This window comes from Diceros bicornis, chromosome 9 (assembly GCF_020826845.1).
Source record: "Diceros bicornis minor isolate mBicDic1 chromosome 9, mDicBic1.mat.cur, whole genome shotgun sequence".
Taxonomy (NCBI): domain Eukaryota; kingdom Metazoa; phylum Chordata; class Mammalia; order Perissodactyla; family Rhinocerotidae; genus Diceros; species Diceros bicornis.
Window position 1 is genome coordinate 59,260,768 of NC_080748.1, and position 23,142 is coordinate 59,283,909.

The 23,142-nt window shown below is 42.0% G+C and overlaps 1 protein-coding gene across 1 annotated transcript; it reads right to left on the bottom strand.

Annotated features, from left to right (window-relative positions):
- Positions 1–3,760: 3,760 nt before the first annotated feature.
- On the bottom strand, positions 3,761–8,856 carry SPRY2 (sprouty RTK signaling antagonist 2). The gene is made up of 2 exons (XM_058548365.1): positions 8,450–8,856; positions 3,761–5,537 (listed from the first exon to the last, which is right to left on the bottom strand). Exon 2 carries the CDS (start codon positions 5,484–5,486, stop codon positions 4,539–4,541), a length of 948 nt encoding a protein of 315 aa, XP_058404348.1. The 5' UTR covers positions 5,487–5,537; positions 8,450–8,856; the 3' UTR covers positions 3,761–4,538.
- Positions 8,857–23,142: the final 14,286 nt, after the last annotated feature.

Consider the following 23,142-nt stretch of genomic DNA (forward strand, 5'->3'; position numbering starts at 1 on the left):
GCATTACATCAACTAGCCCTGTGATTCCTAAGTAGGCATTCAAAAAATATTTGTTAAATTGAAATGCCAAATTATTTTGGTACCCAAATTCCATTCCAAGTATTAAGTCAAATTATTTCTTCTTCTCTATGTGTATTAGAACTGTTTCGAGAAATAAACTCCTTTAAGGTATGTGGAAGCCTTATAGGCTCATCTAGGCAAGCCAGAGGCCAAGGCAACAGGCTTCATTCTCATCTCCTTTAATAGTTTATTTAAAAAAACAGGAGTTAGTTGCCAAATAAGACTGGCTTTTAAAAATTCTTTAGGTCAATCAAAATGCAGTTTTAAATAAAACTGTGAAAATTTGCTAGCCATGGATAAAAGTTGAAGTGCTAATCTTTTTTCTTATTTGCTATATTTCTACCTCCCCTTTTTCTTTTTTGACTGTAAGTTCCCCCCCCCCCCGAAAGCCCCAGTAGATAGTTGTATGTCATAGTTGCACAGCCTTCTAGTTGCCGTATGTGGGACGCGGCCTCAGCATGGCCGGAGAAGCAGTGCATCGGTGTGCGCCCGGGATCCGAACCCGGGCCACCAGCAGTGGAGCATGCGCACTTAACCACTAAGCCACAGGGCTGGCCCTGACTGTAAGTTAAATGAATATTTTAAGTTTAATTTTGACCAGAGGTGCACTATCGTTAGTGGTATTCCCACTTTTATCTCTCATTATTCACATGATTGTCTTTCATGATGTAGGGAGGGTGGTGGTGTGGGATCCAAATAAAATTCAAATATAGGATGTTATAATCTGACAGTTTTTTCCTCCCATGAACGGCCAAAAAGTGATTTAATATTTCAAACGTATATAGCTTCACTCTGATGACCAGTTAGGCCAAATCAGATAGGCCTTATTTTACAATTCTGCTCTGGTCTTCAACCAATGGAGACCCACCCTTGGCATGTCACAGAGAAATGAGGCAATTGTCCTAATTAAAATAGATATCAACGGAACTTTTGCCTTAACAAATATCGAAAACCAAGTAATAGTTACAACATTGATGTAACTAGTTAATGCCCTAATTTTATTTTTCTTTCTACACAGTCTAACCAATTTTCAAAGTTGAGACTCGTGTACCTACATCCTGGTCCTTTTGCACATGTAAGAGAGGAAGGCAAATGGCCAATTGTGGATATAACCGCAAGTGAAACTCTAAACCCATTAAACCTTTGAAAATTTGGACCTAGATGTTCACAAGTTAATAAATTACATCAAACCCATCAGCTGCCTATTAAATACATACCTCACAGCACTGTGCAAAGAGCAAATTCATTTATCTGATATCATCAGTATCTTACATATCCTGGAGGCAAGCCGTCCTTGAGACAAAGTGTACTGGAGAAAGAAATTATGCAGTTTGGTTGGGAGTACCTGCACTTGGTTTTGGCTTTCTTCTTTCAGACAATCCCCACAGCATGCTCCAACATGGCAGAAATTTGGCAGGGCCTTAAATTCTCCTCCTCAGCACACATAAATGAATACTTTAAGTAACAACAATCAAGTTGTCATTCTTAAATGAATCTCAATGTGGAGAATGCACAGGTTTCTAAAAAAATTAAAAGGCAAGAAACCAGAAAAAATATAGTTAAGATTTTCCTAAATGCTTAAATCAATTGACATGTTTGCTGTGCCATTATAATCTATCACAATACCAAAATAATGGCCACTGGATTATAAACTCATTGTATTTATAATGTGAATTTTCAGGAACTTTAGAGATTAGGAACTTGAGGTGGTTATTCATCTGTATCTCAGTGAGATGACTCTCAATATCTAAAAACTCTAACACACTGATGTTAAGAGCGAGCACCACCTGTTTTCAATCTGTTTAGATACAAACATTCAATTTTCCATGTTTTAAAAATGTCTTCTATATTGGTTTATAGATAAATTCAACATTTAATACGTTAGTTGGAAGCTTCTTGAGAAATCCTATTTTCCTATATATCTTTAAATGATTTTCATCAGGACTTCATATATACTTACACCAAACCTCTTCTAACTTCAGTTGGTTATCACTATGTTCTACATTCAAACAGTGAATTGTGCTTTACCTGAGACTCCACTAAAAAAAAAAAAAAAAAGCTAAATTAGAAAGCAATTCTTAGGTCAGTTGTTCTCAAACTGTACACAATCACTAGAGGAATAATTAAAAATGTAAATTTCTAGGCCACACCACCAGAGACTGATCCAATAACCATGGGTAGGGATTCTTAATCTACCTTTTCAATAAACACCCAATTGCATCTGATGCAATTTGTCTACAGAACACTTTGAAAGCTGCTTATGTGGTGAAAAAAAATTTTACTCATAATCGCTGTACCAAAGAAGTTCTATCAGTGCACATAGTAGTTTTTGATCAACAAAGCTAATTAGTCAAAATTTGTGTGCTTTACACATCTTGAAAACTATACAATGAATAAGAACCCTGTCTTGTTTTTCAACATTCTAATTCCTCATAGACAGTTAGGGTTAAATTTAAGAGTATTAGAATCACAACATTCAGTATCCCAAAGTTTCAATTTAGAGGAAATAATTTCCAGATCCATTTAACCTTGTGTTTTTTTGGAGAAAGTGGAGAGGAAACTAAAGGTCCTTCTAGGAAGGTCTTGGTTTAGGAAGCTATACAGTTCCTTGAAAGCCAATTTTAAAAAACAAAAGAGAAGACAAACTGTACTAAAACCCTTTAACCTAAGAGAAGCCTCAGAACAGGAAACAAGAGATTAAACAATAATGACAGGTAAATCATTTCCTAGACTTCCGGTGATTCTTGGCAGCAAACGGTCGTGCTTTTGGAAGAAAAAATCATCAGCCACACAGTGACTAATTAATCAAGTGACTTATTACAAATAAGAAAACCTAATATTGGTCAAGATGGGCTTGTAGCAGCTTGCTCTGTGTTTGCTCCCAAAAGACAAGTGCAAACACTGACTTTTAGCCATATTGCCTCTTTCTCTCAGAGTAAAATTTAACAATTTTCTGGATAATTTGATTAAATAAGACAGGGTCTCTCAAGTTGGCCTGCCTGGGCTTGAATTATTAGCCCAATATAGGATGAAATTTCATGATACCCAAGACTTGAATCAAAACATTATATTTTCCACGTCTTTTCTAACATAAGAAATTGGGTATCATGGTGATAAACTTGAGACTCTAAACACAAATAGACTGGAAAAAACATAGTCATGATCAGATAAGTCAAGAAACATTTTTGCTTCAATTATAAGCATTGATCTGTATGGATATACCGCGTGCCTGACACACAGGGGACATTCAAAGAATGTTTGTTGAACTAAACTTGTTCCTCTGGTCTTGACTTAGCCTCATGGTATTCATTCTTAATACTAAGAAAAAGTCTAAAGTGTTAATCTTTTAGGGAAGTCTTCTGAATGAATTAGTTCACAAATTTTATTTAAAAACCTGCAAAACAAAGGCAAGTCAGCAAATCTGTAAAAGGGAAGAACAGGAGCAATGATATAACCAAAATAAGCTCTCACATGATGAATACAGACGAGTGGGTCAAATGCTCAATGATTTCTCTCCTGAGTGCTACAATTCTCTCTGAAAAATCACCAAATCCCCACTTTAAAGCAGCCAACTGTAAGATAAAAATAATCTTATAGATAAGTGAAACTATTTCACTGACATGCTAGCCTTAACATAAAATGTGGTTTCTTTCACTTCCAAAAAAAAAAAGAAAAGGTAAAATAAGACAAAACAGCTCAGTTTAATTTCAAACGTTAATATATTTTCTATTTTATATTGAACATATGCATCTGTAACCCCTCATTTGCAGCAACTATCACATCCTCATAAAAGGGGTAAAATTTGTAAGATGCCTCTTAAAATAAATATTCTTTTTTATAAAATAATAAAACTTCAAATAAATATTCTTTACACTAAACAATATGTTGAAAAAATTAGAAAATAAAGGTTGAACTTTACTGTAACTGTACAATATACATGAAGTCCAGAGGGGAATCAGAGTCTTACAATAAAGGCTTTCTGTAAGGCAAAATACAATCTAAAAACATACTGATTGATTCACATTCTTCCGAATGTACAACATATTAGTATAATATTTTGTGACTATGCCATATAGCATGGCACAACTTGTTTTTCACAGTTGCAAATATTATTGTATATACAAAAATATAGCACATTATCTCTGGAGAAAACAATGGGAAAAAAGTCATTTGCTAATTTACAAATTTTGCAAGTACTGTTCACAAACAAAAACTTTGCCTAGGAGTGTCTGTTGCTTTAGCTTATGGAACCCGTGGGTTGCCAAGTTCTGTATCCCATACTTGGAGCTCCATTAGCTGAATTCTAACAAGCATATCAGTTAAAACGGTACATAGACAAAAAGCATTTCACCGCAAACAGCACAGACTATCCCAACCCTCTATTAACAGTGCCAAGATTATAACTGTTTAGTGGGTTGCATATGTGTGTTAAAAAAAGGGAACAATCCTTATTACTGAATTATTCCTGATTAATGATGCTATGTTGGTTTTTCAAAGTTCCTGGGTGGGACAGTGGGAACTTTGCAGCAAACTGTGTTTGAGTTTTTACAACGGCATCCAGGCCTGTTAACCCGGTCATAACACCCCTGGCACAATTTAAGGCAACCCTTGGCTGGAAGGTAACACCATAAACAAGGCAAAAAGAGGGACATGACGCCCATGGCCGACCAACGTGTACAGCAGTGAGACTGGCTGCAAGAACACGGGTTGTCAGCACAGTTGTCCTCGTCATCATTAGAACAGTGATAGAAGAGACCTTTCACACAGCAAACGCAAGTCCCATAGTCAATCACATTCTGGGCCGAGCAAAGGCACTGCTTGTCGCAGATCCAGTCTGATGGCAGAGGCCTCGGGTAGGTGCACTCCTTACACTTGCACTTGCCACAGTCCTCACACCTGTAGGCGTGCAGGCCCAAATCTTCCTTGCTCAGCAGCTTAAGCTCACCTGGCTTGAGCTCCGATTTGGGCTGCACCCGGATTATCCCATCAGCAACAGGCCCAGAAGAGAAGGAGGATCCTAACAGTCTCTGTTCTGAGGAGCTGCTGCTGGTACTTGTCCTCGTACTGCTCCGAGACCCCGAGCTGACTGTGCTGATGGACCTGGACAGAGGGGCTCGTGCAGAAGAATGGACCTGCGAGTGCTGGAGCCTGGGAGGCTGGCGGTGCTCGGGCAGACCGTGGAGTCTCTCGTGTTTGTGCTGAGTGGAGGGGCGAGGAGCAGGCTTGAGCCCCGGTCTCGGGACCACAGTCGGCCCTTCTGTGTACTCATTGGTGTTTCGGATGGCTCTGATCTGATCCAGAGACAACACATGTACCTGCTGGGTGAGGACGTCTCTGGGGTCCGGCTCCCCACGCTGCCTGCCACCGTCACGGGGTGCCTGCAGCAAGGGCTGTGACCCGCTGCCACTCTGAGCTCTGGCCTCCATCAGGTCTTGGAAGTGTGGTCACTCCAGCAGGCTTAGAACACATCTGAATTCCTGCAGAAACCCAGAGGAAAGAGATGGTTTACACTCCAGGATACTTCCCACTCTCCACCCACCTGAGTTAACTCTTCATTTCCCACTTCCCCTGGTGTAACAGGATTTGAAATGGAGTGGCTGTGTGGGGGTATCAGAATAGCGATATGATCAATGCCTGCACCAAAAAGTAAAAATTATGGCCCGGTACTGACAATTCTTTACTCCCGTGATGTGTAGTGACATAAAGCTGATCCTTGTTTCAATCATAAGTAACAATTCCCTAGTCAAATAAACATAAAATTTGCAAGGTTCGGGTTCACTGTAAAAATGGCAAGAAAGTAATGTTAGAACACAACATTGCTACCAACATTTTCAAAAGTTGAATACCTTTTCAAAATTTGAAATAAGTTTAAGTTTATCACGGTCCTTTTTGCCTTAAACATCAATAAATACAGCCTAGAAATTCTTCCTTCGTTCTTACTTTGTATGCTTTTACATCACATACCCTGAACTATGATTTATCTAGTATTCTGTACTTTATAAAATCCCATAGGATGAATATGACATGCAAAAAAGTAAATACTCCACCCAAGGAACAGTTATAAATTTTACAACAATGATACATTATCATTAACTACATAGTAGCTCCAAGTTATATAGTATTAAAAACAAATCAATTTAAATCCTGTTAGTACCAGGAGCACAGTAAAGCAAACTTACACTACGCGCAGCAAGACAGGAACTTACTTATTTTCAACAACTTGAGAATCAAATATTTTATAATCTGATAGCCTAGGAGACTATCTTAAATTCTGTAGCTAAAAGACTGTTCTCCCTGTGTTAGAAATAAATTATGTCAAAATCTTAACTGCTTTGCTCCTTTCCAAAAACTTAATAGTTGAGAACATAAACTGACTGGTGATAATAGGAAGTTTTTTAAAAATTTAAGTGTCATCTCAAATCTACATTCTGACAAGCAATCGCTTAAACTGCAATTCCTCTGTAAATTTCAAAAGTATCCTCCCTTTCGCCAAGTCTATAATGAATAAAAATGGGCAAAAAGTGCACCTTTATCCAGTCTTTGCTTTTTAGGAGAGACACAGGCAGGTGACACACGCCCCCCAACTCCAAACAAGGCAGAGCTGGAAACAGGATCTCACTTCCAACAGAAAAGCAGACAAGACTACGCTGCTCTTTGCTTTCACTCCGTTTATCGGTTCTATCTGTGCCCCAACACCGTCCCCAGCAGGTAGGACACAGTCGGAGCCCGGAGGGACTTTTCTCCGGGAGGACCGACGCAGCCCAGAGGCCAGGCTGGCCCCCCTGCGCACAATCCCGAGACTGACAGACAGGCGGGGGGCGCGGGCGCCTCCGAAGGGGACATGCCCTGAAACGCTAGAGCACACTTCCCCCTCCCTCCCTTCCCGGCTAAAACCTCCCCCACCTCGGAGAACTGCCTCCCAGCTCCAAGAGGGAGCCACTCCACCCCCAGGCAGAGGGCACGCAGCCCACTGCAGGGCGTTCCGCCAAAGGCCCTCGAACGTCGGGCAGAGGTCTCCAGCCCGACGCCGCGAGGAAGCCGGTGCCTTAGACACACAGCCGGGACACCGAGGTCTAACCCACGCACGCTGGGCGACTCCCCCATGCGCTGACCAAAAGGCCATTGCCTGCAATCTGCAGACGCCTACATATTAATATAGAGATATACACATATTTCTTAAAGTGAAAGAAAAATTGCTTTTTAAAGAAAAGACATTTTACAGGGCCCCACTGCACACGCTGGGCATACAAGACCCAGATCCCTGGGGTGGAAACTTTCCGCGAAGATTTGTTTGCAGTGGAAAGTAGCATCTTTGGGGGAGGGGGGATCTTTTTCTTAACCAAAATGATTTCTGCCGATCCCTGGCCTCCTTCGCAGCCGCGCTCCCCTCCCGCCCCCCGCGCACTCCCTCATGTCCCCCCGCATTGAAAGTGCTTTGAAACCCCCATTAAGAACAGTGTGTGATCAGACTAAGGATTAGGGGGAAAGGACTTCAGCACAAGAGTGGGGCAAACCGACACAGAAACTGCTTTGTAAAAATGCACAGGATTCCGAATTAAAATACAGCAACAGAAAAGTAGATCAGCCCATCAAAGGAAATAAAAAACTAGCCTCTCTTGCCACCTATTTTCAGGTAATGGAAAACGATCGCTATCGCTTGATGGCTTTCTTCCTGTGTTGGGTCAGCCCAATCTTCCAAAAATAAAAAAAGCTTGACCCAGTCCGACCGCGGAGAACGGAAAAAAGAGAACGCTGCACTTCCGAACCGCAGAGACCCGGCGCCAGGCAGGGCGACGCTCCCACCCGCACCGGGCTCGCCTCCGTCCACACCGGGCAGAGGCGGGGGGCTCCCTCCACCCGGCATCCTGTCCCTTTTTCACCCGCGGGGTCTCGCTGCCCCCGTGAGGCGAGCGACCCACGCGCCCTCGGTCCCGCCGGCGCCCCTGCTCCGGGACAGCCTCTCCCAGGACTTGCCTTCCCCGGGGAGGAACAGGTTAGAGGCGCGGGCGCCTGCAAAGGCGACCTGGAAAACACAGTGTTTTCCCTCCCTCTCCTGTCCTCAGCGCCGAATTCGCGGCCAATGCAGGGCCGGGAGTAGACTCGGTGCGAGCCGTCCGCCACCCCAGCCCCCCAGAGCGCGGGCGCGTGGGGTCGTGGGGCCAGGGACACTGCACCGGGCGCGCACCGCAGCCCCCGCCAAGGCAGGCCAAGCTCGAGGCGACGCAGAACCGCGGGCAGCTCCCGGGATCCCTGAGGGGAACCTGCGGGGTTAGAGAAAGGGAGGCCCGAGGGGAGACAGACCCCACTCCCGGTCCGGCTGCACCTACTCCATGTTGCCCACAACGCGCCGACCACGGCGCCAGGAGGGGACGAGCCAAACGCGCCTCACCGTGATCGCGGCTCTGCACCAACCCCTCTCTGCTGGATTCTCTTCTTCCTGCGATGTGCAAATAAATCCAGCCCCGATGCAAACTTTTTCCCCCTTCTTTCCAAACTCTGCTTCAGTCCAACTTCCGAGCAATCGGCGGGAGGAAAAAAGGCGAGGGAAATCCAGAGCCAAGTCCCCAGCCCACGAACCCGCCGGAGTTCGGGGCTGGAGGCGACCCCCCTTCTAGAAGCGCACGCGGAGTATTTCCTCTTTTTTCTCAATGAACTGGAGGCCGAAGCGCCAAACGCGAGTCTCTTTTCCTGGCAGATGAGCGAATGAGAAAAGAAAACGGCCTTACAGAGAAACTACAGCCAGATGGCTCAGAGTGCGGCGGCGGCGGCCGCGTCCGCGCGGAGGCGGCGCGTGGGCGCGGGGCTGCGGGCCGGGCCGGGCGGGCGCGGGGGCCTGGGCGCTGCGCGCTCCGCCGGCCCCTCTCGTCCGCTCGCGCTGCGGCGCGCAGCTCTCGGCGGTGCAGACTGGGCGTTGTGGAGGCGCGGCGGCGAGGCCGAGGCGGGGGCGGTGGGTGCGGAGGAGGAGAAGGAGGAGGAGGAGGAGGAGGGTCTGGGGCCCGGCCGGGGGGGCTCGCCGTTGGCCTGCGCCCTCGCCTTTCCGGAGGAGGCAGGGAGCTCTGCGGCGGCCGCGGCAGCAGTAAATGGCGTCATGTGGATCCGAGGCGGAACAGAGCAGTTGTTGTCCCAGAGGATATATCGCATCCGGTCCCAGCTCATTGGCTCCGCGGGGCTACATTCACTCACACTCCAGCGCCCGCCAGCGCTCCGAGCCGCAGGAGGCATTCAAAAGGGCAACCGCGCCGCCCCGCGCGTCCCCGGGCCGGCCCTGCCGCCCGGGCGCCGTCACGCGGGGCGCCCGCGGGGCCGGGCTGGGCACGGCCGGGTCAGTTTATCTAGTTTCAAGGAAACACTGCCCTTAAGGTTTCCCCAGAGGCCATGAGGACAAGCCATAGGCTCGGGCTGACTTAGGGAACTTTCTCCGCGCCACTAGGAAAAGGGAATGAACATTTAAAACTAATCCAGGCCGTGCAGTGTTAGCATTAAAAACAAGTTGCAGGTTTTAAGACTTTATTCGGAATCCATTTCAAGCCCACTTCTCCCCTTTTCTGTTCCCCCTCGAGGGGGCGACGGGGAGAGAAGAAGGGGGAGGGGAAGGGGAGCGGGAAGTGAGGTGGGAGGGCTATTGGTTTATTCTTTGTCTACTGGATTAACCCGATTATACACCAGGCACCAGCACAAACCGCCTCCCCCACCTCAGAGCCGTGTACGAGAGGAACAGAACGCAGATTCGGGTTTCAAGTACCTTCTGCTCTGGCCGGGATTTGCTTTTGATTGTGTCGATTTGCAGTTTTTCGGTTTAATATTAGATTTTATTTTTAAAAGTGGAGTTAGCTATAGATGGAGGCTTTTTGAAGATCTTGGTGTTTTGTCTGACGCAATAGCTGAAGGAAATCCTACAATCTAAGACTTTTTAAAATTAGTTAATTCAGTAATACACACATGCACGATTACTTAAGGGCGACATCACGGGCTTCTGACATTGGGGGGGGGCGCTCACTGCTCCACTGTAGATTCTCTCCTCCACTTAAGCAGAAGAGTCATCCTTCATTTCTTACTCTCTTTGTCACCTAGAACATTTCTCAAGAAGATCCTATTGTCCATTTTGAAAGTGGACTGTATTTTCCCACGTAAAAAATAAAAATAGAAAGATAGGAAATGCATACAAATACACTGCTCTAATTGCCGTTCATTTGCTAAGAAACGTGCTTGCACGTGGGAGCACCAGTAGGAAATTAAAACACTCCCCCGCGCGCGCGCACACACACACACTCCTAATACTGGATTCTAATGATTTACAGAATGTTTTTACTTTACAGGGAAGTAGGGTCAAAACTCCCGGATAGCACCTGCGATCTTGCCCCCGTGCGAGGTTAGAGTTCTTGAAACGGGGCTAGGAAAACGTGGTGCTTGATTCCCCGGGTCCAGTTGCAGCCCATGTCGTACGCAGCTACCCTGGCACTCGCTGCCTGCTCCCGAGCTCCCGCTCTAGAATGCCCCGGGCGCGTTCCCTGCCGCGCTGCGCTGTCGCCCTGCCTTCTCCATGTTTATCTAGGGCTCTCCCCCCTCGCCCGGAGTTTGGAACCAGAGATGGCAGGGGAAGTGGCATGCGTTATTTCCGGGCGCTGGCCTACGTACCCCCACCCCTCGGGTGAAGGTAGACCAGGCTACCTCGGCCTGCTCCACGGCGTCCCCGGGGCTGCGGGCGCGGGACGACCGGGCCTCCCTGGTCCGGGCCGCTCGCCCGACGCCAGTCCTTAGAGCGTCCGAGTGAACGCAGGCTCGGCTGCGTTTATGGCTCGTCCGGCCACCAGGGGGCGCCCGCCCAGCGCGGGGCTGGGGCTGCCTTCTTCCCCAGTCTCGACGGGGGCAGGAGAGGTTGCCTTCCAAAATGTACGTTAGGCCGGCTGGTTCAAAACGAATAAAAAGACGTTTATACTATAAACGCCACAACAGGTAGCTTTCCCTAACATCTCCTCGGATACATTCTGTTTAGAGATGAGGTACCCAGGTTCGGAAGAACTCCGACTTTTACCAAGGGGAAGGAATTGGGGGCCAAAAGTTGTGCAAGACTCTTCTGGAACGGGCTGCCAGTGTCCGGGCAGCAAGTCTAGGGCAGAGCAGGTGAAAGAAACGCCTTCTCGTCGCCTCCTCAAACCCTTGCAGCAGATGGCTGCTTCTCAGGAGACACTTGGAACCATGCTGTTCTCGGGGTGCTGCCGGATCTCTGCCAAGATACGTTGTTCTGGATCAAAGCATAAAATGGAATTTAAATTAGGAGGTTCCGGCTCGTTAGGGCACCTTAGATTTTTATTGAGTCAACAGGGAAGAAACTAGGAATTTATATTTATCTTTCATGAGCTAGAAGGTACCCCATGTAATCTAGCTCCCCCCCACCCCATTCTCCCACAGCCTCCAGCCTGCTGTCTGGGAAAATATTTAACTTATAACTTAAGCACAAGGTAAAAACAAGAATCTGTTGGATTCTTTCTAATTTACTTCTTATTATTTATTTTATTTAGTGCAATTATTGTTTTTCAGATGTGGTGTGTGAAGCACTACAGTGTGTCTCCAAAGTTTACTTAGTGAGTTATAATCTCAAAGAGGACTTACGTTTATGTGTGTGTGTGGTGTGCCTGCACACGCAATGAAGTGTTTGGTGCAGCTCTTGCTCCAAAATCTATTCTCATGATGCATTACAAAATTCTAACTGGGATTAATTTTGGAAGATACTTCAGAATTATGAAAGAATGTTATGTAACACTTCACAATGGAGCCCATTTTCAAACCTGTTGGGGAGAGTTCTAGAGAGGCAACCCTGAAGCATGAGCAAGTGTTGCCGTTTGCCTAATGTTGAACAATACCAATCCGTGGAAACCCGTGCTGCACCACAACGCACCTCCAGGTTCTTGGGGACGCACCCAGTAACATGCCTTCTTAGTCCTAGCCATTGAACAGCACTGTGTGTCATATATTTGGGATCTCATCTCTGCCTTCATTTTATTTTCTGTGTTCATTTATTTGGATTTACTTCATTTTATAACTATAGTTATCCTCAATTTCTTATTTTAAATGAGGCAGTGTATAAACCTATGTGAATTTTGCCTGCTATAATCTTCAGTAGAAGCCATTGATAGGGACAGAGTAGACAAGCTTCTTCACCAGTAGGTGCGTTGGCAGAGTTAAGTCAGATATTTTCAAGGTTGCAGTTACTCGTCTAAGCTTCCGATTTATGTTGTAGTAAAGGGAGAATGTAGCTTTAAACAACTCTAGTTTCAGTTTCTTTGTGAGATTGACCAAACCACTTGGCCTTACTGGGTTCAGACCCAGTTTTGATAACCGAAGAGAAATCTTGCAGTGATATGATGTGTTCTTGAGACAAAGAAAAATTAATAGCTAGTGATTATTTGGATATTTTGTTAGTTTTATAACCAAGGCAATTTATTTATGTATTCACGTTTAAAGCTGGCCCTGAACACAACAATGTATACTGCTTCCAAGAGTAACAATTTAGATCTTTCAACCATTATTTCTCCTCACACCCTAATTGCAATAGTAACTTTAAGTTATGCATGGACTCTTCTGGGAGGGACTTTCTTAAATTAAAGGGCTTTGCAATAATGGACCTTTTGAGTTGGCAGCCATGACTAGTCATTTCACTTTTTGAATTGCTTTGATTTTCCAAAATCTATTGATATTACCTCTAAGGGGGAATTGGGAGGGCTGCAGTAAAAGATACAAAGGATTTCAAAATAGACCACTTGAGTTCTTATCTATATGGCTTGGAGAACTGGGAACAGTTTATTTCTGCATCCAACCTTTTTGGTGATGTCCTTTATCCCTAACTAAACTGGAGGAAAGATCTGGAGTTATCCCAGAGTAAGTGGAGTGGTCCTGATGAGTTGACCTTGACCTGGAGGCTCCTGGGGGTCTGGTCTTTTTCAGAGATCTTATGTTCAGCCTGAATCCACCTGGTGGTTCCTACTGGTTAATCAATCTTCCTTCGAGATCCAAGCACATTATTGCTATAATTAATGCAAAGTCAGAAGTGGACTGAGGTTCTGTAACAAGGCAAAACAGAATTTCTGTGCTGGCCAGCATGATTTTTCTCATTATATTTCCAATATATTTGTCCCTTGACTTGAAAATCAAGCCTCTTCCTTTGTAGGACTGATGCGTGTAGAGAAATTCTAATCAGGGAAAACCCTGCATTGTTTCTTTCCCTTTCTCTGAATAGCCCTAGATTTATTTGTTTTAGTTTGTTTTTAACATTTGATCCCCTTTGTTCTGGAATCCTTTTAATCCAGAGGCTAGAGCTTCATATTAAGTGAAAATCATAAATTGAAATGAGTATTTGGATATTACTCGCCAAGCTTAGCAGCAATGGGAAGATACTAACCTCTGAATAAATAGGAGATTTTGGTTTGATATTTCTCGTTATGTGTCCACACTTGATCAAAAGGTCACAGGAAGTTCAACCTGTTCTCTAAGGAAGATGCAGTCAAACAGATTCCACTAAAGCCCTTCTTACGGTCCAGATGCCACAGTGTCGAGGCTGCCAGCCAGCCCTGAATTAATCTCAGTTAACAGGTCAAATCTAAAAATGTTTAATTTGGTAAATGGAATAAGAATGCATGCAGATTTAATTTGTTTGTTCCTTTGGACAGGAAGTGTTTTGAAGTTACAGTCAATTGTGAATCATTTGAGAATATTGTGGAGCTTTTCTGTACACACTGTTGTGTTGGTTGTGACTCTCCAAAAGGGTCTAGAGAGTCTATATCAGAGCTGCCTTGGACTTTGTTAGGGGCCTGGAACTGAAATAGATTCTTTACCCTCTCGTTCTTTTTTGTGTGTGTGTGAGGAAGATCAGCCCTGAGCTAACATCTGATGCCGATCCTCCTCTTTTTGCTGAGGAAGATTGGCCCTGGGCTAACATCCATGCCCATCTTCCTCCACTTTATATGGCACGCCGCCCCAGCATGGCTTGACAAACGGTGTGTTTGTGCGCGCCAGGGATCCGAACCTTCAAACCCCGGCTGCTGAAGCGGAACTCGTGCACTTAACCGCTGCGCCACCAGGCAGGCCCCCTTAAAAAAAGAAGACACTCTCTCGGATCTCCATAAACATTAGACACTCAAAGAGTGCTTTTCAATGAGTGAGTGAAATTAATGAATGTAATTTAAAAAGTAAATATTTTTCATCTTAATTTTGTAACATCAAATTAAGAGTTTTTGAATTTTTTCATCACAGAATTTGAGTCATTCTCCTAGCCTGGAAATTACCACTGTATTTTGCATAATTATCAGGAAGTGACTGAAATAAGTTTGTTAAGACCATGATTTTTAATCTCTGAAATCGTAAATATTATAAAGTTAAAAAATAAATCTTTATGGAAATTTTATGTAATAGGAAGGAAGCTTGTAGGTAACACCTATTCTTAAACTATCTAATAAAGAAATTAACAAACAGGCTGGTGATAGGTGGCTAGAGAATACAGGTAAAAAATAAACTCTTATGAATTTCTTACTTTGAAAAATACATTTGGCAAAAGTATGACTATATTGATAATTAAAATTAAGCACTAATCAGTAATTTCAAATTAAGAAGTTAGCACTTTGCTAACTTTCGAGAACACATTTTAAAAATAGCTGCAAGAAAACCACAAAACAGTGAACGATTTTGCTTTTCACGGTCTATGTGAGAATCTCCTTGCTATTTGGGGAAATATTCTTCTCACCCTGGTGTGACAGTGCAGACATACTTACATTATACCCTAAAAAATGTTAAATCATGCATTTGCAAAATTAGAAATTCGGTCTTCAAAATTCTTCTTCTTTTTTTTATTTTAACTGTAATTTCTAAAAGAAAATTATACTGAAGTTGAATTCTTAAATATCCTAATAGGTTCTGGAGGCTTTTCGAGTTAAAGAGAACTGGATCTGGATTCAGTCTAGGCCGCTTTGGGCAAATCTGATCAGGATGCCCTGATGCTTCAAGTCCCCCTGGCTTCTCATTCCTCCTAGAATAAAGATCCAAGTCCTTAACCCAGCTTCAAGGTTCTAGTCTGGCCCCTTTCCCTGCCCAGCCTCCTGTTAGATCACATCCCTGGCTTTCTGCCCTGCAGCTATGACTACTACTTTTTAGTTGCTCAAAATTGCCTCTCTCGTGCAACAGGGCCTTTGTACAGATAGTCTCTGACTTGGGTCGTTGAACTTATGATTTTTCGACTTTATGATGATGTGAAAGCCATGTGCATTCAGTAGAAATTGTACTTTGAATTTCAAATTTTAATCTTTTCCTGTGCTAGTGATATGTGGTACGATACTCTCTCACGATGCTGGACAGCAAGCCGCTGCTTCCCGTCAGCCACTCGACCTGGAGGGTAAACACCCGCTACACTTACAACCATTCTGTTTTTCACTTTCAGTACGGTGCTCAATAAACTGCATGAGCTAGTCAACACTTTATTATAAGATAGGCTTTGTGTTAGATGATTTTGCCCAACTGTAGGCTAATGTAAGCGTTCTAAACATGTTTAAGGTAGGCTAGGCTAAGCTCTGATGTTTGATAGGTTAGGTGTATTAAATGCACTTTTGACTTATGCTATTTTCAATTTACAATGGATTTATTGGGACGCAACCCCATCGTAAGTTGAGGAAGATCTGTATATGCTATTTCCTCCATTTGCTTTTCTGGCCTTTTGCCATATTAACTCCCACTTATCTTTCAAGTCTCTGCTGTCCTTTCCTCAAGAAAGCTGTTTCTTACCTCTCTGACTAGGTCAAATCTCCGTTTTTTCCTCTCCTGGACTTCTCTGCTACAAACATACATGTAATTAAGTGATCATTTGATTAATAACTGTCTCCTTCACTGTATTCTAAGCTCCATGAGATCTGGAATCCAGGTCAGATTTTGCACACCATTTTATTTTCAGCACTGAAGGGCCTGGCACATACTGAAGTTGAACTCTTCTCCACTTCGATTGAACTCAAATATTATTTTTAAATAGGATGAATGAATGAATGAAGTAATTAACCTTGGTTTCTAACTGTAAGAGGGTTGTTGTGAGGATTGGATGATATAAAGTATCTACAAAACCTAGCATATGAGAAGCTCTCATTAAGTGGCAATGATCATTTCAATTAAATTGGGTTTGGTAGTTTACTTGGTAAAATTAGCTATTTTGCCTCTATATTTTCAAAAAGTTTTAAGATTATTTAGTAAGAATAATTTAATTTATTTTATGTATCCTATTTCTGCTCATGTGGGAATAAAAATCAAGATTTAGAACAAGTTTTAATGACTATTATTAGCTACATTCAGCTATTAATTGTCAGTATTTCTATGGAAACCTTAACCTTACATTGATTTTTGTTTTCATGTGGGACCTTCTCAAAGTAGGTAAAGCACTTTAAGGAAGAAGGGATCTATTTAGCTGATGTGGTTGTTTCTGACTAGAATGTCTACTCGTTGAATTACTTGTTCAAGAAATCTGGAGACATGAGAAATGTGAGTCCCTTCTTCCTTGAGAGTCACTTCCACATTTGGGCTCTCATCCAACACTGAATTTAACTGTGTATTTTGGGGATGGAGCTTTGTGTCTGAAACGTGTGTTGAACCTCCGTCCACTGTTAGGAAGAAGATGTACATTTTCTTATATGATTACTTAAATGACATGTGGCAGAGGTATTTGTTGTACACTAGAATGATATATTTCATTCTTCTAAGTTCTTTAGGTTATTATGATCATGTAAAGGTGAATTTGCCAGCCCTGGTGGTCTAGTGGTTAAGATTTGGTGCTCTCACTGCCATGGCCCGGGTTCATTTCCCGGTCATGGAACCACACCACTTGTCTGTTAGTTGTCGTACTCTGGTGGCTGCGTGCTGCTGTGATACTGAAAGCTATGTCACTGGTATTTCAAATACCAGCGGGGTCACCCATGGTGGACAGGTTTCAGTGGAGCTTCCAGAGACTAAGACAAATTAGGAAGAAGGACAAGACCACCCACTTCTAAAAAAATTGGCCAAGAAAACCCTATGAATAGCAGCAAAGCATTGTCTGATAGAGCGCCTGAAGGTGAGAGGATGGCGCAAAAAGACTGGGCAGGGTGCTGTTCTGCTCTAGACAGGGTTGCTAGGAGTGAGAATCAACTCCATGGCACTAACAACAACAAAGGTGAATTTGCATATGACTCAGAATAATAATAATCTAACACAATTCTTAGATTTAGAGTCTCGAACTATATAACAAGTCCTATTTTGCAGCATTCTGGGGAAAACACATATCAAGTACTACCTCTTGTTTAATATCAACATGTTGTGGCCTCCTGGGGGCAGAATTCTTGTCTTCATGGCCTTGCCTGGAAGCTGCTGGATCAGTGGGTTTGAGATGAGAAGTAACTAGTCTCTGACTACAAGGAGCTGACAATCTAAATGGGAAGATGAGATAAATAGCCATGAAAATCCTGGAAAGCCATTCGAGGAAGTCTACTAAGTCAGTTTTCAACTGGGAGCTATGGATGCTTGAGGGTTTGTTGGCCCAACAGAGTTCCGGAGGCTCATGAAGGAGGCAGCCTCTGAGCAGGGCCCTGGGCTAATTGTTTGATCTCTTTGGGCCCCAGTTTACAGGTCTGTCCTTCTCTCATTTTGGCAGTACAATTTTAACTGGTTTATTGGGAAGCTAAAATTCTCTGAATATATCCTGAGAGTGTGGGTGAAAAAGAGCCTTATGTTTATACTACTGTAACTTTATAATGGACTTCAAGTGAGATCTAGACAGAAGCTGAAATATTTGGATTTCACTAAAGTATCCTGTAAGCATATTCAAGACATCAAGGGAGCTTTTCAACCTCAGACAGGGCCAGGGTTTGTGGCAACAGACAAACGATTGTCTTCACATATTTGGTATCCTTTTCCCAAGAACTTCATACAATTGTTAAAGTAAGTTGTTTTTATGCCCTACTTTCTTAACTACTTTTCAAGTTATTAGTGGACCATGATTCCTCTGAAATATAAGATAGTACCAAATATCCTGGGCCCATGGTACTTAGGGGGCAAAAGGTGTCTTCCAGTGCCAGTCATTAGCATTATGGCTCAGCAGGTATTATAAATCAAATCAGCTGGGATAGAGAGGGACTTAGCATGCATTCAGTAACAGAGTTGGGATTTTACCAAAAATCACTAGTATTTTTTGATGACCACTTTTCATCTATTTATATTGAGTACTTTATGTTCCAGAATTATCTAGAGATAACTGATTTTACTTTTTTCTGATCAGTGCTTCCCAAATGACAAATGGATTACTTTTATTTTTTTCTGAATTACATGCTCACTGTAAGAAAAAAAATCAAACAATTCAGAAAACTGGTAAGAAGTGAAAATCCCACTTGCGTTAATATTTGGTGAGTATTATTTAAAAATCCTTCATTGCTAGTCATCAGGTTCCCACTTTTTGAGGGCTTGGGGACAGATTGTTTACTAGAATAAAAAATGCTGTGATAAGCATTCTTGTTCATATATATTTGCATGTTTGTCTTACCTTCTTAGGATATGTCAAATCATAAAACTAAAATGATTTAGTAATGAGCTTGATGTCCTTTATGCAAGCAAAAACAATCCATGGATTGGGGGAGTACCGTGCCCCACAAACAGTGGGGCACTCTTCCCAAGGGATTTTGGGCAATAGTGAGTTTTATAGAGTGTGAGAAGAGGCAATTCAGAAATGGGGCATGGTTGGCTGTCGGGTCCTGTCTTCTAGGGTCAGGTGACCTAGCTAGAGCTGACTTGGACGACTGTGGTTGTTGTATGTTAGGTTTCCTTGACAGATATTTCCTGTAAGTGCAGACTGACTTAGGTTTAGATTTGTAACGTGGGCCAGGCCTCTGGGGCCGCCTCCATTTTGTGGGTCCTGGTGTACGAGTTTACTTTATCAGATACATTTGTAGAAATAGAATGTGAGGCAAATTTATATACATGTTAAAATTCTGATAATATTGCTAATAAGCTCGCTAAAAGATTACTCCAGTTTACATTTCTATTCCCAGTTTATGAGAGGGACTGTTTCTTCCAAACTCTCACCAATAGTGAGTTTTGTCAAAACTTTAAATCTGTGCTTATCTGATAGGTGATTCATGATATCTCAGTATTTCATTTTGTATTTCTTTGTTTACTTCTAAAGTTAAGCATATTTTCTTATACTGACCAGACATCTGCATTTTTTTTCCTGTGAATTCAATTTTATATCCTTTATCCATGTTTTAATTGGGGTGCTTGCCTTTTGTTTATTTTAGTCTATCTTATTTTAAAATGCAAATATTTCCCCCATTTTCCATTTATCTTTCAAACTTACTTTTAGTATTTTTTTGTTTTGTTTTATTTTGTCTTTTGCCATATAAGATATTTTCAATTTGTATGTAAAAGCACGTCTAGCAATCATTTCGTTTATGGTTTCTGGCTGTGTTCAATTGCTTAAAACAGCTTCTTGGCATCCAAATTATAAAAATATTGACCGTTGTAGGGTTAAATTTACAATTTAACATTAAGGACCAAAGCCAGCGGGAATTGGTATAAATAGTAAAGCCATGTTGCTTATCGGCGTACTCTTTGGCCAAGTTTGGAGGATGGATAAGTTGGGATGGTGAGAGGTAATGAAGGAAGAGGATCCTTTGAGTTTTAATTCAAAGCATGAAAATTCTGCCCTGAAATTAAGCGAGAGCTGCCAGATGTAAAAAATAAAAATATAGGACACTCAGTCATATTTGCTTTTCAGATAAACAATAAATAATTTTTTATAAATATATCCCGTATTTTATTTTATCTGGTGACCTCACATTAAGCAAAATAAGTAAATAACAGTATAGTAATATTTGAAGTGAAAGCTAGAAGATAATTTCAAAATTTATTGCTAACTTACTTATTGAGATATTTAGGTTATGCAGAATATTTTTTAGAAAAACTGTGTCACATCCTAAAGATGACCCACTTTCTCACTTTATTCATCTCTACAGAGATTTTTTCATGTATGGTGTGTGTCTACACAGCCAAATAGAAGTGTGAATTGAGCTTTATCTAAGACCTAACATATAGTTAGCCACATTCAGTTGGAAAGTTATATTTTTTTCAAATAGCAAGTGTTCTTGCTTTGCTTTCTAGATCAGTGGTTCTTAACTCTGGCTGCACATTAGAATTACATGGGAAGATTTTTAAAAATCAGATGACAAAATCCTTCACATCGAGTCTGATTTAGGTTGGTCTGGGAGGGGGCCTTATATAAATTTCTGAATCTCCGACTGCCTTAGTTTCTTCACCCATAAAGTAGGGATAAAAATATTTCCTATGTCTGAGCGTCATTGTGAGGATTAAATGAATAATGCATGTGGAGTTTTAGAAGAGGTCTGACTTGTCATAACTCTTCAATAAATGAGTCATTATATTATTATAATGAAACCATGATAGAGATTCATAGCTCACTGAGAACAAGAATAGAAAGTGGAGTAGATACCAAACAAAGGATGGAGAGATGAAGATGCTAGAACAGGCTCACACCTGCTTGTAAGAGCTGATTATGGATATCTCTTCTCATCTCCGCATTTAGTGATATTAAGTTTGAAAATCAGCCATGGTGAGTTTATTTACAACACAGAAATCACCAAATGCTGAAATCAAGTGTTTTTTTTGTATCCCAGAGAGCCAGTTATTAACAGTTATCACCACACTAGGATAGAGACAGCTGATAGGGACGTCTGGGGTGAAAAACAACACACACTTACTTTATGCTTTGGCCTGGGCATTGGACTGGCCAGTCGTGGCGTCTGTTTGCCATTCACGGAACTGAGGCGTGAGCTTTGGATCCCAAAGGGTGGTAGACGGAAGAGCATGGTGATCCTCACCTGATTTTGAATCTAGAATCACCAAGATGTGATTGAACTCGCAACCAATCATTAATTCTAAGTCTTGGGCAAAGTTATTTAATGCTGTTCTTGAAAACCTAAGGATTTGAACTCATAGAAACAGAGAATAGAATGGTGGTTGCCAGAGGCTAGAGGGTGGGGGAAATGGAGAGAGAGGTCAAAGGGTACAAACTTTCAGCTATAAGATGAATAAGTTCTGAGTATCTAATGTACAGCATGGTGACTAAAGTTAATAATACCGTATTGTATACTTGAAATTTGCTAAGAGAATAGATCTTAAGTGTTCTCAACAGAAAAAAAAAAGGCAACTGTGTGAATGATGGATGTGCTAATTAACTTGGTTGTGAGAATCATTTCACAATGTATACATATATCAAATCATCACGTTGTACACTTTAAATATATACAATTTTATTTGTCAATTATACCTTAATAAAGCTGGGGGAGAAAAGCAACTAAGGATTTGTGGGGATATACCAGGGAGTACAGAAAGCCACAAGATAAATATGGTCCACCTAACTATTTCAATTCTTATACATTCTTAAAACACAAGCCCCCAAATAATAATAATAATCATGATGAAGATGATGATGATGATGATGATACCCCCTCCCCCCTTGAGGCCACTGGACGTTAGTTTTAGAACATTCCAGGAGCGTGTTCACTGTCCTTTGCCTTTGTTGGGTACTCAGGTGGAAATAGATGGAAAGTACTGGAGCATCTCCACACTTGGGTTTCCTCATTGGTCAGAACAGGATGGTTGTCAGAATGAGATGAGATAACGGATTTCAACTGCATAGTGGTTGTAGTTAGTTCCTCAGTTTTTAAGAATGTTTGTTGAGTCAGTTTATGACCTAGGAAATTGGAGCTAAGTAAACACCCAGCCCAGAGTCTGAAATTTGACCTAGGGCCTCAGTAACCCTAACTGCTCCCTAAGACCAACAGTCCTCATGGACTCAACCAAGAGCTAGAGTCCCATTGCCTGACGTCTTTTGCTGATCTCTACATAAATCAGCATTTGTTATTGTTCAGTTTAACCTTTATTTGTCTTGCTTTAACAAGAGACATAGTAAACATTTTCTAATAATGATTGAAATATTCTTCACTTATGGAATTGCACTGATCTTGAAAAAAGCAGCTTGTATCATTCTGCTAATCCCAATAGATTAAGAATATGCAACATTGTTATTTTGGATTATTTTCTAAGAATCTTTATATTGTGGGAGATCAAGATTTGGCCACCCTGAAATATATCTCTTTACCTGGATTGTTTTCTCTGAGGGACATTTGACCTCCCCCACTAACTGCCTAAAGAATTTGACATGGTGGCTCCTTCCTGGAACAGATCTTCTATCATGATGGGTGTAATGATAATGTAAAATAGATGTTACAATGGGAGGGGCACCAAGCACCTTTTATCAAAAAACTCTATCTCTCCCTGACCACGTTATCTATAGATGACCCTGAAAAGAATTGTCTTCTTGCCCTCTGAAGTCCCAGACCACTACCCACCCCCAACACCTTCCTCGTCTTTAGCTACAATACTTAAGCAAGCAGCTTAGACAGAGGAACAAGTTGCTCATTTCTGAGTTTCTCCCATGTATACATGTTATTAAACTTGGTATTATTTTCTCCTGCTAACCTGTCTTGTTAATTATTTGGCCAGCCATCAGAACCTTAAGGAAAAGGGCAGAGGGAGATTCTCCCTCTCTCCCGACAATATAAAATCACACATTTAAAAAATTTCAGTACGACACTTTTAATTTCTCGATTAAAAAAACCCAAACCACAATTTTGTTATTTTAGCAAGAAAAATAAATCTCATCATACTGATCTATACAGTTAAATGCAACCAGAGTTTACATTTTTAAAAATTCTCCTCCTTGGAAGCAGCAGGTATGTAAAATTATTATATATTGTGTTTATGCTGTATGCACATAAAATTGACTAGAGACCCCAAAAGTAAGCTCTTTGGAACCCAGACTTGATTGCCAAGCCGAATACTCCTGGAAAACAAACTCTCTTTGTCTGAATATATGAAAGGTACCAAAAGTGAGTGAAAACCAGTTTTACTTTTTTTTTTTTTTTAACTTTTTTGTTTTTGTAGGAGAAACAGCCCTGGAAGAAAAGATCACTTCCTCTGTAGACACTTTATAGGTTTCGGATTCTGTAAACT